Raw genomic sequence first — 16,125 nt, forward strand, 5'->3', positions numbered from 1 at the left:
ACAAATTGCAGAACCTTTTCCCCAGAGTTTTTGATCCACAAAGTCTGGAGTAAGCCCTGAATATTTGTATTTATAGCAAGTTCCCTGGTGATGCTAACTAATGCTGCTGATCCAGAGCCCATACTTTGTAAACCACTTCTCTATAGACTCAGTCAAGTAAAAATCCAGTTAAAATCCCATTAGACTTATTTTGGTAGAAATCAAGATGCTGATTCTAAAATATATATGGAAATTCAGAGGACCTAGAGTAGCTGAAAGCAATCATGAAAAAGGAGACAGTAATTAGAGGACTTATGCTCTAATTAGAGAACTTATGCTCTAACAATTAGAGAACTGACTCTAAAACCATAGTAATTAAGACAGTGTGGTACTGGTATAAGGATATATAAACAAATAAATGGAAAAGAATAGAGAGTTTAGAAGTAGATAGTGTACAACCAGCTGGTTTTTGGTGGTAGCACCAAAGGAACACAATTAGAAATGAAGAGTCTTTATAACAAGCTGGAATAATATCCTAGCTGAACTCGATCCCTACCTCACATCATACACAGATATTAATTAAAGGTGTGGATCCTAGACTAAACGTAAAAGTTAAGACTATAATGCTTCTACAAGAAAACATAGTGGAGGGCTTCCCTGGTGACTCAGTGGTAAAGAATCTGTGTGCCAGTGCAGGAGACGGGTTTGATCCCTGATCCGGGAAGATCCCACATGCCACAGAGCAGCTAAATCAGTGAGCCACAACTATTGAGCCTGTGCTGTAGAGCCCACTAACTGCAGCTGCTGAAGCCCGTGCACCCGAGGGCCCATGCCCTACAACAAGAGAAACCACAATGAGAAACGTGTGCACCACAGTGAAGAGTAGCCCCCCCACTCGCTGAAACTGGAGAAAAGCCTGCATGGCAGCAAAGACCCAGCACAGCCAGAAATAAATGAAATAAAATTATAGAAAAAGGAGAAATCAGTGGCATATCTTCACAACTTTGGGAAAGACAGGAGATAGCAAGCACCATCATAAGAAGAAACATTGATAAATTGAACCTAATCAAAATTAAAAACTAATGCTCAAATCAAAAGAGAACATGAAGAAAGGAACAGACTGGGAGAAAATAATCCCAGTACGTGTATCTGACAAAGGACTTGTATTCAGACTGTATAAAAACCACTTCAACTCAATGATAGAAGACAAAGCTAATAAAAATGGGGTGAAAATCTTGAATTGGCTTTAATAAAATTCAAGAATAGCCACTAAGCATATGGAAAGATACTGAACGTCACTCATCATCATAATGGGATGCCATCACACATCTATGAAAATGGCTAAAATTTAGAAGATTGACAGTAGCCGTAACTAGAACAACAGTAAATGTACGTATATAACCATATAGTGATTGGTAGGGAAATTATATAACCATGTTAAAAAACTGACAGTTTCTTCCTACCCTATAACTCAGCAGTTATAGGCCACCTGAAGGTGAAGGAATCCGTTTTTAGGCTCACTTCTTGGGAAGCCCTGGCCAAAAGAATCTAGTTCCTTGAAATACTATTTCAGCTTCCTGATTCATGCCCAGCCCGACTTTCTAGCTTTCCTCTCTATATTTGCTATATCTATCCTACCTTCAAAGGTACTCCTTGCTATTTCCCAAGTTGAATGTCTTCTTTTCCATCAGCTGGGCTCTTCTGCTCAAGCTTAATTTCATCTAAAATCATTGCAGCACTCTTTGCAACAGCTAGAACATGGAAGCAACCTAGAAGTCTGTCGACAGATGAATGGACAAAGAAGTTGTGATACATATGCACAATGGAATATTACTTGACCATAAAAAGGAACACATTTGAGTCAGTTCTAATGAGGTGGATGAACCTAGAGCCTATTATACAGAGTGAAGTAAGTCAGAAAGATGAATATTGTATACTGTCACATATATATGGAATCTAGAAAGATGAATTTATTTGCAAGACAGCAATGGAGAAACAAACATAGAGAACAGATTTATGGACATGGGGAGAAGGGAGGATAGGGTGAGATGTATGGACAGAGTAACATGGAAACTTACATTACCATATGTAAAATAGACAGCCAATGGGAATTTGCTGTTTGTCTCAGGGAACTCAAGCAGGGGCTCCATATCAACCTAGAGGGTTGGGATGGGGAGGGAGATGGGAGGGAGGTTCAAGAGGGAGAGGACATATGTACACCTATGGCTGATTGGTGTTGATGTTTGACAGAAAACAACAAAATTCTGTAAAGCAAATATCCTTCAGTTAAAAAGAAATAAATTTAAAAACAAAAACAAAATTTATAATCCTTTCTTCAACTTTTCCCCCAGCTTATTAACTCAGAGCTAGTCATTTCTTTCTTGATACAACTACACTGCCTTGTGTACTTATATAAGCCTTTGAGTTCAGTATTATAATTACTTATTTTATTTGTCCATCTTTCAGACTATATTATGGGCTATATGGCACAGGGATTATGTCTTATTAATTTATATATCATAAACACTTAACACAGAACCTGATTCATTATTAGATAGACTTTTATTGACAGACTTGAAAATCTCAATGCCATGTAAGTATATTACATGGTTTGTATGACAGAGTTGGACTTCCCTGGCGGCTCAGACAGTAAAGCATCTGCCTACAGTGCAGGAGACCCGGTTTCAATCCCTGGTGGGGGGGAGATCCCCTGGAGAAGGAAATGACAGAGTTTGAATTTCCAGCAGCCAACTATAAAATAACCCTGAGAAACTGAATATATTTTGAAATTGAGCATTGCTTGTACTTTTTTTCATGAAAATTCACATTTTACTTCAGGTTGCCAATATCATTCAATGCCTGTTCATCAGTTCAATACAAGTTGAAGTAACATTTCACAAAAAGTAATAAGGTAGACTTTTCATAGTCTTAACTATGTCCTATTAGAAGCCATATATAGCAAGTTATTTTGAAATACTGCTTCTCCTTTCATACTGACAAGACAGTAGGAAACACAGTTTTCTGTTTGAAAAAGTGAATAAATGCGTTGACAAAATATATGACTCAGCAGTAGGTTTACAGACAGTAGAAGAAAGTGGTAATATTAGAGCTTACTCACTTCCTTTTTAATACATATGCTCATTGAAGGGCTTCTCTGGTGGCTCAGCTGGAAAAAAAAAAAAAAACCCCACCTGACAATGCAGGAGACCCAAGAGACACAGATTCAATCCCTGGGTCAGAAAGATCCCCTGCAGAAGGAAATGGCAACCCACTCAAGTATTCTTGCCTGGAAAATCACATGGAGAGGGGAGCCTGGTGGGTCACAGTCCATGGGTCACAAAGAGTTGGACATGACTGAGCACACATGCCCACAAGCATGCTCCATGAAAGAGGAAGAGGAAATTCTTGAAATGAGTAGAGAATGGAGCTGCATGGAGATACTGTAGTCTAAGGAGAGGCCGGAGCTGCGAGGTAGCACCTTGTTAACTTGGCCCTGTTCTCAGGTCTGGGCTGAAGGCTCCAATGACTCCTTTTTTGTCCGTGTCCAAAGTGATTTGGCTCTGAAAGATACCACAGTGACTAAAACACAAGAGAGTTTGTAAGTGTTGCCAGAATTCCAGTATATTAATTTACAGTAAGAAATTAAATTGGCATAGGAAAAAGCAGTAGGATATGAGTATGATATTTGGATGAGAAAAGTTAAGTGGTAAAATTAATGTTTAATTGCATCAGGCCCAGAATCACCTGTTGTGTCCATTTCACCATAGGGATAGTCTGACCACATGAATAGCCTTATGATTTGGAATGGAAAAAAGTGGCCACATGCTTGTTAAGGTTTTTCTTCCTGTGAACAGTGTTTTTATGGATTGTCAGCATTTGTTTCTATGATTCCCTTTTTTCTTTGCTTCTCTTTTTTAATTGACCTATTATTTATTTTGCTATTACAGTAGTTATATTATGGTCAAATGTTGCTGGCCCTGCAGCTCTTCTTTTGTTTTACTCTTTTCATATCTCTGCCCTGGTCTATCTTGCAGTTTAACTTTCAGAGAGGACTCTTCTTTCTGAATTTTTGAGCCCCATCTCACTGTTGTCTCCAAGTGACTGATATTTGTTGAGCATGTTCTTGGTGCCTAGTATTATTAGCTCATTTTATAAGTTACAGAATTGAAATGTTTTAGGGTTAATGTTTTGCATATATAATCCTATTTTTCTGCAGACTTGTATGGGGAGTGTATGTTCTTAGGCAAAAATAGACCCCCTGCCCTAAAGCTCACAGTATCACTGTTGGAAATATGGTGGAATTGGATAAAAAAATTGTACCAACTTCATACTCTGAGTTGTAACATCATTCATTTAAAGTGAATGAACTAGAGATGCATGTATCAAAATAGATAAATCTCAGAAACATAGTATTGAGTAGAAAGAGCAAGTTGCAGAAGATTTCATTACCATTTATGGGCTTCCCCAGTGGCTCAGCAGATAAATAACTGCCTGCAGTGCAGGAGACACAGGAGATGCAGATTCGATCCCTTGGTTGGGAAGATCCCCTGGAGAAGGAAACAACAACCCACTCCAGTATTCTTGCCTGATAAATCCCATGGAGAGGGGAGCCTGTGGGCTACAGTCCAAGAGTCAGACATGTCTGAGTGACTAAAGCAGTATCATTTATATAAAGTTTGAAAGCAGGGAAAGAAAAATGGACTTCTAAGTAAAGTTAGCCAGTTTTAAACATATGAGTTTACTTTCTCCTTTTGAGCTTAATGAAAATGAAAGTGAAGGGTTTATTTTTAAAAGCATAAATTTACAAGGTCAATGAAAAATTGAAGACACAACAGCAGTAACAGTGTTTTAGAAACTGGAAAAGCAGATGAGCAAATGTTAGCAAATTTAGCGAAACTAAGAAGCATGACTCCTAGCAGAGAAGAAAGCTTAGAAGGAACCCAGTTTAAACCACAGAATCCCAGAATGCTCAGTAATTAGCAGTGCCAGGAACCTGAAAGTGGAGTTGAGGCTGATGCTAAAAATGTAACCTGGTTGAAAATCAATTTAAGAAGCAATTAGGTATTAACCAATAAATGTAGAAGAAATAATAGAGTTGGAAAGTCACCATTTTTCAACTGTCATTGTGATAATTGATTCAAGGAAAAATCATTAGTGGATATTAAAACCATTGGATCAGATTTTTTGGGGGAATAGCATATTTACATGGTCTCAAGTATCGCCCTACAGATTACTTATTAATTACAAAGGAAAAGAAAAAGTAACTTTATAGTGGACAAATTTCACCATACCACCTTAATCAGTTAGTCAAAAGCACATCACGTATGCTTCTTTGTATAATACAGTGAGAGTAAGACATCATTCATGGAGTTTTTTTTTTTTTTTTTAAACTAACAACCTTAATCAATTCACAAGGAAGTAACCAGAAAAACCTCATGAAATGCCGGGCTAGTCATGTCAGTGTAATGAACGACAAAGAAAAACTAATCAACATGACAACTAAATGTGACATGTGATCCTGAATGGGGGGAAAACTTAGCTATAAAGGATAGCATTGGGTTATTTCTTTAAATTTGAACATGAACCATGTATTAAATGATAGCAATGTATCAGTGTTAAATCTCCTGAAGAAAAAGAAAAGGACACTGTTAAATTCCCTTTGTGAAAGTCTGAAAACCATACAACTTCTCTACCCAGTGGAAAACTGGAGGTTTTATTCATGGGGAAGGGAAAACAGTACAAACTGTTTTTCAGACAAATATAAAGGTAGAGGTACATTCTGAAAAAATACAGGGATTAAATGAACACATACATACTGAACATATAAAGTTGAATTACAGATAAGTATGTGGGAAATAAATAAATGTCATTATCTCCAAGAAAAACCTCGGGTAGGAAAAGGAAAAGTAATCCTAGTATACAGACAACCCACTTGTTGATAGTGTTTATTCATAATACTAATATAAATATTGAATATTGATCTACAGCTATATTGAGGATATGCTCATTCACTCAGTCGTGTCTGACTCTTTGTGGTCTCATGGACTGGACTGTAACCCACCAGGGTCCTCTGTTCATGGAATTTTCCAGGCAAGAATACTGAATGGGTTGCCATTTCCATCTCCAAGGGATTTTCCCAACCCAGGGATTGAACTCGCATCTTCTATATTGGCAGGCAGATTCTTTACCACTGAGCCACCTGGGAAGCAGGATAAATCCTCATTTTCAGTAATGAGAGGTTAATATATAATGCTTAAAACTGAAAAATAAAGCAATGATAATAGAAAAATGTTATGGAGGGGTTGTGACAAAGTCTCCTTGATAGCTGTCAACACTTTTGTGGCTCCCTGGTTTGGCCTGTACCATAAATACCAGCCAGAAGAATATAAAGTAGTTGTTTCCCAGGAGAAGGAAATAATATTTTTCATAATAAGCCTTTTAGGACAACGTGGCCTTATGTAACTTTGATTTAAAGAAAGAATTTGAGAAACCACATACACAATGCTGTAGATGAGGAGTAGCAGATTTTTTTCTTCAGAGAACCAGATAAATATTTTGGCCATTGTGAGACAATCTCTGTTGCAGCTGTTTAACCCTGCCAGTTTTTCTCTGAAAGCACTCATGGACAATATGTGAACCAGTGAGTGTGACTGCCCAACACAACTTTATTTACAAGGCAAGCAGCAGCTGGATCCTAGTTTGTCAACCCCTGCTGTCGATCGGTGGATTTGAAATTGGGATACCTGTGCCCTGGGTACACAGAGACTTCCTGTGGGATATACAGGTATGGATAGCTTTAAAGCAATTAATTTCCATGTTCTCTCTTTCCATATGTAGTCCTTCCTAAAAAAGATTTGCCAGAGATCCTTCTGGTCTGCCAGTACTCCTTTCTTTCTTCTTTCATAATCATCTGTCTTTCAGAAGAAAAGCTTACTTCTTGTCCACCCTAAATCTAACTATGGTGCATTGCCTTGGAATTTAAAAATCAGGGCACCAAACAAAGAGACATTGGAGAATTTGTCCTGAGGGAAAGTCCCTTGAGAACAAAACAGAAAGCTTCAATAAAAATTATTGAAAGGGGCAACACATTATTTTATCCAGGTGACAAAGACCCCATGCCTTATAGTGTCTCTCCATTTATCTATCTTAAAATTAAAATCCCACAAGTGAGAAAGTTGTCATGGGCACACATAATAACACATTTATTTGAATTTAAAAATTAAGTTAGACTTTTTTCTGACAGATTTGGTTGATTGGATTTGACATTGGGAACTGGTTTTGCCAATTAAGTTATATGGTTATATTTTCCATAAATTGAATAAACTAAACTGCAGTCCAAAGCTTTGACAAAAATGTTTAAAGCATGCATTCAGTCAACAGTAAACTGCCATTATTTAAGCGTCAAATAAGCACGGTGGTACATAGTTTTTAAAAGTCTTAGGAGATGAGCATATTAAAATTTTAAAAACCACTGCTGTTTTGCTTATGGATCTATAAAGATGTAGTAAAAGTATAAAAACATGCATGTAGTTGTTACTGCTGGGGAAGGACAGTGTGGACAAGGGGTCACAGTATTTTCTTGGTCATATCTTCAGTTTTTATTTTCTTAAATTGGATGGTAGTCATACCTGTAGTGTTTTCTTTCTTGAGTTGGTCATATTTGTAGTGTTTTATTTCTTAAGTTGGATGGTGGGCACATGGGCATATATTATATTATTAGCTATATTTATTTATGGGCTTCCCTCGTGGCTAAGTTGGTAAAGAATCTGTCTGCAATGCAGGAGACCCAGGTTCAATCCCTGGGTCAGGAAGATCCTCTGGAGAAGGAAATGACAACCCACTCCACTATTCTTGCCTGGAGAATCCCATGGACAGAAGAGCCTGGCAGGCTGCATTCCATGGGGTCACAAGAGTCGGACATGCTTAGCGTCTAAACTACCACCACCACATTTATTTATACACGTGAAATATTTCCTTTAAAAAAATATAGTGATATATTTATGATAATATATTTTAAGTGAACATGTTGGATCCCTGATAGAAAAATAAGATATTCAGAATAAATTGAAAAATTAAATGTTTGAAATTCTAAAGTACCAAAAGCACTTAAGGAGTTACATGGCAATATGTATAAGAAACAATAAAAAAAGGAAAAGAATCAATGTGGTTTAGTTTTGGGAATTCCTTTTTAAATATTTAATGCTTTTATGGTTTTACTGTTCATTCAGTTACTTATCAGGCACCTCTTATGTGCTTAATAGGTAACATAATTTCTTTGTAGATGTATGTTGTACATACCAGTTTGTCCTAGATATCTTAACTCTGTTAAATTATGTGTAAACCATTTTTAGTATCATCTTTTTTCCTCTGTGAAACCAAATTAGTCTCATTCTTTAAGGTTGCAAGGAAAAAACAGTCACATATTGCCTTCTGAAACTGGCTCTTGCTGCAGGTTTACACAGAAGCTTGGTATCTTCAGTGGTATAGTCCTGTGAGTCCTTTGGTTTACAAGATTGGAAAGGATATATCCTGAGCTTCATCAACGTACCATTCTTTATTTATCTACTAGCATTTCTGCCTCCCGAAAGGAAAAGATGTGGTTGAATGGGTTTACCGCCATCCACAATGAAAGGTCCCTGTTGGGCCAAGTGTTATGCCAGTTATTTGACCTCTTTCGTACCTAACTCATTTGTGGCTGCCTTTAATCAGACCAGGAAGCAGGCTTGTCCCCAATCAGGACTGCCTGAAGCTTAGAAGTTTATACCTGCCAGTGTAATTTTGGGGCACTTTTGTGACTCTATGGCTTGGCCTATACACTTTGACCTTACTTGATTTTTTCCCTTTGTTTTATTTAAAAATTAGTAAACAATAATGTTTCCTGGAAATAATAAATTACCCCAAATCCTATGGCTGGCTGCACAGCTCTTAACTTCTAACAAGGTAATTTACCCATGTGTTCATTGGCACATATTTGTAATTTTGGTATGTTTATTGCTTTGTATTTGATGTTTTCACTTAACTGTCATAGTCTAGGAATATAAAAAAAGCACTTGAAACACAATAGCTTAACACTTAGAGATGCCTTTTCTATGTACCTTCTTTGGTATTGCTCAGTTGTGTCCAACTCTTCTTTGGTGTCACTCAGTCACGTCTGACTCTTTGTGACCCCATGGACTGTAGCCTTCCAGGCTCCTCTGTCCATAGAATTCTCCAGGCCAGAATACTGGAGTGGGTAGCTGTTCCCTTCTCCAGGGAATCTTCCCAATCCAGGAATTGAACTGGGGTCTCCTGCATTGCAGGCAGATTCTTTATCAGCTGAGCTAACAGGGTGGCCCTTTGGTATTGATCTCTACCTTTGTAAAAACTGAGAAAATGTGAAATTTGCCATGCTTCTCTAGAAAAGTGAAGTAAGGATGAAAGTGAATCATTTGTGTGTTTTGAGCTCCCCAGAGTCTATACTCTTAACCATAAGCTAGTGAGCATCTCTAACTGTAGGTATTTATTTATTAATTGTGCTAGAAATTTTAGTTAGTTTATGCTATAAATCTTTGGTTTTCAAAACATTGATTTTAGATGAGTCTTACAAAAAAGTAGTATCTCAAATTTCAAGCCTCCCACCTTTCTCAGTCTGAAAGCATTGCTTCTTATATACTTCAGTACAAAGTTGAGGCCTGGCTTTAACCTTAGTTTTGGCACATATTTTCTACTATTTTGACCTTTATCTGACTTTTAAAGCAGAATATATAAGCTTTTTAAAAGTTGTATATAAGTAAAGTGCTATTATTCATTATTTTTGGATATACTTGTGGTCAGGTTCTTCTGAGATTCATCATAACCTACTGGGTGCATATTTAAAAGTGCAGAATTAGTTTTGAGTAGTTAACCTTCTGAATCATGTCATCAGTCACTAAGACAAGTCCCATTTAAAACTGGGTTTACCTCCAGAGAGGAAAAAGGTTAAAGGAGTTAAAATGAGATTAGGGTTTTTGTTTGTTTGATTCACAGTTTTTCTCTGTTATCTCACCAAAACAATTTCTTGTAATTTTCCTGTTATTCATTATTGTGATATTCTTTACAATCTAAATTTTAGAAGAATTAATTGCTGCTGATCACTTTTATCAAATGTAATCTGATCATTTGATTTGCCTGCTGAGGAGCAAAGGGTGTGGGTGCCATACTTGGCACCCTTTCTTTTAAGACTCCCTCCTAAGGAATGGGCCGCAAAAACACATAGCCCTTAAAGCCAGTTGGGCTTACATCCATGAGACACACAAGACTATAGCAAACAAAGACATGCTTGTTAATGGACAGGAATACTCACCCCAGCTGTGCAGAGGGAGCAGGTAGAAATGCCCATTTCCCTGAAGGGGCCTACCTGCATACTTCGAAAGTTGCTGCCTATGGGTCAGGCTTCAATTTAGCACACTGTCTAGGGGACAGCGGCAACACTCCGTGGACATCAGATAAACCAGCAGACACCTATCTGCCTTCTCCCTCCAGACCACTCCAAGTTGCTGGTATCTCCCTGCAAAAAGCTTGTACATACATCTGGTGCCCCAGCTTTGCAGCAGCTGCCAAAATGGACAGCTGACTGAATCACCTGGCTCTGATAGCCGCTGGGGCTTGCATTCATGAGCCCCACAGGATATAGCAAACAAAGAAGCAGCTCTTAATGAGCACAGGAGCACCCACTTTTCTCTCCCCAGTCCCACAGCTACCGGAAACAGGAAAAACACCCACCTGCTAGCTTCTCCCTGGAAGGAGCCTAACTACATACTTTTGAAACAGCTTAGCTGCTGCCTAAAGTCTTTGACTGTGTGGATCACAACAAACTGGAAAATTCTTAAAGAGGTGGGAATACCAAACCACCTTACCTGCCTCCTGACAAACCACCATACTCCTCCTGTATGCAGGTCAAGAAGCAAGAGTTAGAACCGGACATGGAACAGCAGAGTGGTTCAAAGTTGGGGAAGGAGTACATCGAGACTGTATATCATCACCCTGCTTATTTAATTTATTTGCAGAGTACATCATGCAAAATACTGAGCTGGATGAAGCACAAGCTGGAATCAAGATTGCCAGGATAAATATTAATAACCTCAGATATGCAGATGATACCGCCCTTACGACAGAAAGCAAAGAGGAACTAAAGAGCCTCTTGATGAAGGTGAAAGAGAAGAGTGAAAAGGAGAGTGAGACTGGCTTAAAACTCAACATTCAAAAGACTAAGATCATGGCATCTGGTCCCATCATTTCATGGCAAAGAGTCACTATCTGCAGTGATTTTGGAGCCCAAGAAAATAAAGTCTGCAAGGAGATCAAACCAGTCAATCCTAAAGTACATCAACCCTGAATATTGACTGGAATGAATGATACTGAAGTTCCAATACTTTGGCCACCTGATGTGAAGAGCTGACTCATTAGACAAGGACCCTGATGCTGGGAAAGATTGAAGACAGGAGGAGAAGGGAACAGCAGAGGATAAGATGGTTGGATGGCATCACTGCCTTAATGGACATGAGTTTGAGCAAGCTCTGGGAGATGGTGAAGGACAGGGAAGCCTGACATGCTGCAGTCCATGGGGTCACAAAGAGTCGGACATGACTGAGAAACTGAACAACAGCTGCTGCCTGATTCAGCTTCCAATCATCCAGCATCTGGGTGTTCAATACAGTTATCCCTTTGAGACATTGATAGGTCTTGACACACCCTATTGAGAGCCACTACAATTAAAGAAGGTGGCTTAGACAGTCACAAAGCTTTGAGAGACAGCCAGGAGCTCAGGCTGTGCTGATTAATGAGGTTCAGCCTCTACATGAGACCACTGTGTTAAAGACTGGGAGAGGTGGCTGTTTTATTTAATAAGTAAACACCAACACAGAGATTCAAGGAAAATGAAGAAACAGAGGAATGTTCCAAACAAAAGAACAACTAGTAATCAGAAACAAATCTTAATGAATTGAGGTAAGTGATTTACCTGATAGAGAATTCAAAATAACGGTCATAAAGATGCTCACCAAAGTCAGAAGAACAATGTATGAACAGAATGAGAATTCCAAGAAGAGACAGTAAATGTAAACAGAAATAAATCATAGAGCTGAAGAATATAGTAATTGAACTGAAAAATTCAACATAAGCATTTAACAGCAGACCAGATAACATGGAGAAAGGATCAGTAAACTTGAAGACAGGGCAGTGTAATTCTTCCAGAGGAGCAAAAAGAAAAGAGAATGAAATGGAGTGAAGAGAATTTAAAGAACTTGTGGGACACCATCATGAAGACCAATATACACACATTATCGGGATCCCAGAAGGAAAAGAAAGGGGGAGAAACATTATTTAAAGAAGTAATGGCTGACCTGATGTGAAGAACTGACTCATTTGAAAAGACCCTGATGCTGGGAAAGATTGAAGGCGGGAGGAGAAGGGGACAATGGAAGATGAGACGGTTGGATGGCATCACCGATTCAATGGACATGCGTTTGAGTAAGCTCTGGGAGTTGGTGATGGGCAGGGAAGCCTGCTGTGCTGCAGTCCATGGGGTCACGAAGATTTGGACACAACTGAGCGACTGAACTGAACAGAACAGAAAATGGCACTAGTGGTAAAGAACCTACCTGTCAATGCAGGGGATACAAGGGACACAGGTTTGATCCGTGGGTTGGGAAAGTCCCCTGGAGGAGGGAATGGCAACTCCAGTATTCTTGCCTGGAGAATCCCATGGACAGAGCAGCCTGGCAGGCTACAATCTGTAGGGTTGCAAAGAGTTGGACGTGACTGAAGCGACTTAGCAGCAGCAGCAGCAGCAGCAGCACCCAACTCTCTACTCTGAGTTTTCCTAAACTGAAGTCTTATGGAATTTTCAGGGAAAGTTGAGAAGTTTGGATGGTACCCCCCACCCCTGGGGAATTATGACTCAAAAGATAGCCCTTTTTTTTTTTCTTAAAATATATTTCTTAATTTTAAGAAAAGTATTTCTTAATTATCTTTATTTTGGCTGTGCTGAGTCTTTGTTGCAGCACATGGACTTAGCTGTGCAGGCTTAGTTGTGGTATGTGGGATCTTAATTCCCAGACCAGAAATCGAATCCCAGACCGCCTGCATTGGAAGTGCAGAGTCTTAACTGTTGGACCAACAGGGAAGACCCCAAGATAGCCTTCTTACCTCCAAAGGCTTTAAGTGATTTGTTTCTTGTTATCACTTTCTTCCAAACATACTCATACATCATAGGTTATTGGCCATGGACACTATATATCTTTTGATCTATTAAATTTTTTATCGTTAAGTTTGCTGTATCAGTGTCTCTAAAAGACAGTTTTTATTTGCATTTCTCTAATTCCTAGTTCCAAAGTATAGAAGGGACTTTGACTCTTTTAGGTAATGATTGTGACTGTTAGTTAAGGGAAAGTGCAAGAAGATGCATTGGAACGTCTCACATCAGAGCCAGATACTGAATGATCTACAGTGATAACTAAAAGAGATAGCTCAAGTGATCAGATATCCCCAGATGAATGCTTAATTTATGTTAAATCAGTTAAGGAGAGAATTTTAGCTTTTACCTTTTTGTTGGTTGCTGCATAGACTGTTTAATAAATGTAAATGCAGTGGAATAATGGGGAAAAAAGAAAAAAAAAAAAACAAACAAGGTGCATGCAGCCTAAATGATAATTGGTTAACCAAAACCTCAAATTTAAAATTACTTATTTGTACTTCAGGGGCAATAACAATGCCTGTCAGGGAAGTGGTGAAAAGTCCTTCCTATTAGACAGTACCAACAAAGAAAGCTCCTTTTGCCAGTATCTGAACATATGGCAAAGCAATGTTTTTCCAGACTTCTTTGTGCTAGCAGGGACTGGCCTCCTAGTCACTTGGCCCTTTGTTTGTGTAGCCGAGATAATGAATATTCCACATAAATAATTATAACTATCTCCTCACTGAAGAAACATAACCTTGGAATTCAAAGCTGCATTCTTGGGTAAATCATCAATTTTGGAAAGAAGTAGAATTAAATTTTGTCTGTTTTTTGCAAATAAATGGCTGGTACAAAATTAATAAATTTTCTAGAGGTTTGCCTTTCGCAAAAATGTATTTGTTTAGGTTGAAGTACGTTATGTTGAAATACTGTGTTTTTTTTTTTAAAATACATTTCCTTTGTACTGTTTTTTCTCGGAAATATTGTTTGCTTAAAATTCTGGATGTTGTTATTTTCCTTTTTAAAACACAGGAACTCAAACCCTTTAGAAGGTGTTAGCTAAAAATGCCACCAATTCAGATTTTTAATTTCATTTGTAAACTCACAGTATTTTACTTGTAAGTACGGTGAATTTCTTCAATAATAAGTACATAAAAATCAAAGTTATTTTAAAAAAAAAAGAAGTAATGGCTGCAAACTTCCCTAACCTGGCAAAAGAAACAAATCCAGATCCAGGAAGCCCAGAGAGTTCCAAATAAAAGGAATCCAAAGAGACTCACACCAAGACACATAATTAAATTGTCAAAAGTTAAAGACAAGGAGAGGACTGTAAAAACAGCAAGGGAAGAGCAACTTGTTACACACAAGGGAACCCCCATAGACTATGAATAATTTGTAGACTGGAAGGGAGTCTCATGGTGTATTCAAAGTGCTATAAGAAAAATACTGCCAAGAACTCTCTACCCAGCAAAGTTGTCCTTCAGAACTGAAGGAGAGAAAATGGGTTTTCCAGACAAACAAAAGCTGAAGGAGTTTATCACCACTCTACAGGCTATAAAAGAAATGTTAAAGGAATTTCTTTAAGCTGAAATGAATGGATATTAATTAGTAAAAGGAAAACATGAAAATATAAAAACACTGGTAAAATAAATACATGGATAAAATCAGAATAATGTTGTAATAGTGGTAGGTAAATCACTTAGAACCCTAGTGTGAAGATTAAAAGGCAAAAATATTAAAAGTGACAACTACAATAATTTGTTAATGGATATACAATGTAAAAATGTAAATTTTAATATCAGAAACAAAAATGTTGAGGGAGAAGTAAAAATGTGGAGCTTTGTACATATATGAAGTTAATGTCAGCTTAAAACTGTTATAAATATACGATGTTTTATGTAAACATAAAATGCAAAATGTTTTATGGTGATCACAGAGCAAAAACCTATGACAGATATACAAAAGACAAAGGGAAGGGAATCAAATCATCAGTTCAGTTCAGTTGCTCAGTCATGTCCGACTCTTTGAGACCCCATGAATCGCAGCATACCAGGCCTCCGTGTCCATCACCAACTCCCGGAGTTCACTCAAACTCACGTCCATCAAGTCAGTGATGCCATCCAGCCATCTCATCCTCTGTCATCCCCTTCTCCTCCTGGCCCCAATCCCTCCCAGCATCAGAGTCTTTTCCAATGAGTCAACTCTTCGCATAAGGTGGCCAAAGTACTGGAGTTTCAGCTTTAGCATCATTCCTTCCAAAGAAATCCCAGGGCTGATCTCCTTCAGAATGGACTGGTTGGATCTCTTTGCAGTCCAAGGGACTCTCAAGAGTCTTCTCCAACACCACAGTTCAAAAGCATCAATTCTTTGGCGCTCAGCTTTCTTCACAGTCCAACTCTCACATCCATACATGACCACAGGAAAAACCATAGCCTTTACTAAACGGACCTTTGTGGCAAAGTAATGTCTCTGCTTTTGAATATGCTATCTAGGTTGGTCATAACTTTCCTTCCAAGGAGTAAGCATCTTTTAATTTCATGGCTGCAGTCACCATCTGCAGTGATTTTGGAGCCCCCAAAAATAAAGTCTGACTGTTTCCACTGTTTCCCCATCTATTTCCCATGAAGTGATGGGACCAGATGCCATGATCTTCATTTTCTGAATGTTGAGCTTTAAGCCAACTTTTTCACTCTCCTCTTTCACTTTCATCAAGAGGCTTTTGAGTTCCTCTTCACTTTCTGCCATAAGGGTGGTGTCATCTGCATATCTGAGGTTATTGATATTTCTGCTAGCAATCTTGAGTCCAGCTTGTGCTTCTTCCAGCCCAGCATTTCTCATGATGTATTCTGCATATAAGTTAAATAAGCAGGGTGACAATATACAGCCTTGACGTACTCCTTTTCCTATTTGGAACCAGTCTATTGTTCCATGTCCAGTTCTAACTGTTGCTTCCT

The 16,125-nt window shown here is 38.3% G+C and overlaps 1 protein-coding gene across 6 annotated transcripts in view; it reads left to right on the forward strand.

The window, feature by feature from the left end:
- The window catches only part of NDUFAF2 (NADH:ubiquinone oxidoreductase complex assembly factor 2), a 171,560-nt gene that overhangs the window by 120,603 nt on the left and 34,832 nt on the right, over positions 1-16,125 (forward strand). For 2 of the 6 annotated variants that reach the window (XM_086362604.1, XM_086362607.1), the window contains one exon: positions 6,596-6,763. The exons of 2 other annotated variants lie outside the window; for them this stretch is intronic. In XM_086362604.1, coding sequence (XP_086218730.1) covers positions 6,596-6,763 — 168 coding nt within the window. The remainder of the gene's footprint in view (positions 1-6,595; positions 6,764-16,125) is intronic. 2 more of the 6 variants (XM_086362606.1, XM_086362608.1) reach the window with 1 other exon arrangement.

This window comes from Bos grunniens, chromosome 20 (assembly GCF_055505025.1).
Source record: "Bos grunniens cultivar Pamir isolate PY7600 chromosome 20, Bosgru_T2T1.0, whole genome shotgun sequence".
Classification (NCBI taxonomy): domain Eukaryota; kingdom Metazoa; phylum Chordata; class Mammalia; order Artiodactyla; family Bovidae; genus Bos; species Bos grunniens.